We start from the raw sequence: 1886 nt of genomic DNA on the forward strand, positions 1-1886 counted from the left end.
GTTACAAGTGGTGGGATTAGGTAACTTAGGTTGAGTCTCCATTGGCTGGCGACAAGCACTCATTTTCTTCGTAATAGAAAATAATAATAATAATAAATAAAAAAGTAAATAAAATTTTTTGGAGTGCATTGAACATGTCAACGGACATTTTTTTTTTCTTATTTGAGAAAATGGCAACAAGACCACAGAAGTCGGCTATTCTTTTTTCAAAAAAAAGAAGAAGTCGACTATTCTTATCTTCCAAAGAAATGACAAACATCAGAAGAAAACAACATTATAAATGAGGATATCTAAAGTTACTTAATTCAAACAAAACCTGTCGAGTTAGTGAGACTCTCAGCCCTAACAATGGATCCTCTACTCCAATTCCTATTGACTCTGTTGTCTTGCCTCTTTGCTTTGCTAGTATGTATCTGTTTTCAGTACTTGAGAAGCCAAATTATTCGTGAGAAAACGAAAAAGACCTGTACTGCGCCTCAAGCTGGTGGCGCTTGGCCTATTATAGGCCATATGCACCTACTCGGCGGCCGGCAACTGATCCACAAAACACTGGGTGCCATGGCTGACAAATACGGACCAGTTTTTACTATTAGGTTGGGTTCTCACAGAGTTTTGGTTCTGAATAGTTGGGAAATGGCCAGAGAGTGTTTCACTGTCCATGACAAGGTTTTCTCCACCAGACCGAGCATTGCAGCCTCAAAGTTGTTGGGATATGACTATGCTATGTTTGGGTTTGCTCCATATGGATCATACTGGCGTGAGATGCGCAAGATAGCTACAGTTGAGCTTTTGTCGAATCATCGGCTTGATATGCTGAAGCATATACGAGCTTCAGAGGTGGGAACTGCGATCAAGGAATTGTACCAGTTCTGGGTTAGCAAAGGCAGTGCAGAAAGTGGAGTTCTTGTGGACATGAAGCAATGGTTTGGGGATTTGACACAGAATCTTGCTTTAAGAATCGTTGGAGGAAAGCGATACTTCGGAACCAATGCTGATTTTGATGAAGATGAGGCACGTCGCTTTCAGAAAGTGATGAGGGAATTTTTTCATCTGTTTGGTGTGTTTGTGTTGTCTGATGCAATACCGTTTCTGGGGTGGTTGGATTTAAATAGATATGAGAAAAGGATGAAGAGAACTGCAAAACAATTGGACGCTCTAGTTGGAGGGTGGCTGGAGGAGCATAAACAGAAGAAGTTGTGTGATGGGAAGAGAGTAGAAGAGCAGGATTTTATGGATGTGATGCTCAACACCCTCGAAGATGCCCAGATTTCAGGATTTGATGCTGACACCATCAACAAGGCTACTTCCCTGGTAAGTTCTTCGTGACTTTCATCTCTTTCACAACGAGTCCCAAGGTAAAAACTTGACGGGTGATAGCTAAACCAACCAAAACAAACAGAAAATAGAGAAACACAGTAAGAAATCCTGAAAAATATGAATATAATTCAATACTCAAGGGATCAAAACATTTTTTTTTTTTTTGTCGCATAAACTTTTCACTTTCAAGGCTATATCGAGGAATCCTTAGGGACTGGCTCAACTGTTAAGGGCTTTGGTCTTGGGGATATGCCCCAAGTTTAAGGTTTGGATCATTGATACCAAAAAAAAAAAAAAAAAAATTCATCAGAAAAAGGTGGATGATTTATTGTTTAGTCATGAGCTATTATTTTGGCAGAATCTAATCTTAGCAGGAAGTGACACCACAATGGTGAATGGTGAATGCCTGGAAAATTCACCGAGACGAGAACATTTGGCCCAACCCTCACGAATTTAGACCAGAGAGATTCTTGACTACTCACAGGGACATGGACCTGAGAGGTCAGAATTTTGAGCTCATTCCTTTCGGCTCAGGAAGGCGAGCTTGTCCAGGGGTCTCCCTAGCTCTT

General features: G+C 40.8%; 1 protein-coding gene across 1 annotated transcript; it reads left to right on the forward strand.

The window, feature by feature from the left end:
- The first annotated feature begins 317 nt into the window (after positions 1-317).
- Positions 318-1596, forward strand: LOC121234403 (cytochrome P450 CYP82H23-like). The gene has a single exon (XM_041130337.1). The coding sequence runs from the start codon at positions 349-351 to the stop codon at positions 1324-1326; it is 978 nt and encodes a 325-aa protein (XP_040986271.1). The 5' UTR covers positions 318-348; the 3' UTR covers positions 1327-1596.
- The last annotated feature ends 290 nt before the right edge of the window (positions 1597-1886 follow it).

This window comes from Juglans microcarpa x Juglans regia, chromosome 1D (genome assembly GCF_004785595.1).
Source record: "Juglans microcarpa x Juglans regia isolate MS1-56 chromosome 1D, Jm3101_v1.0, whole genome shotgun sequence".
Lineage (NCBI taxonomy): Eukaryota > Viridiplantae > Streptophyta > Magnoliopsida > Fagales > Juglandaceae > Juglans > Juglans microcarpa x Juglans regia.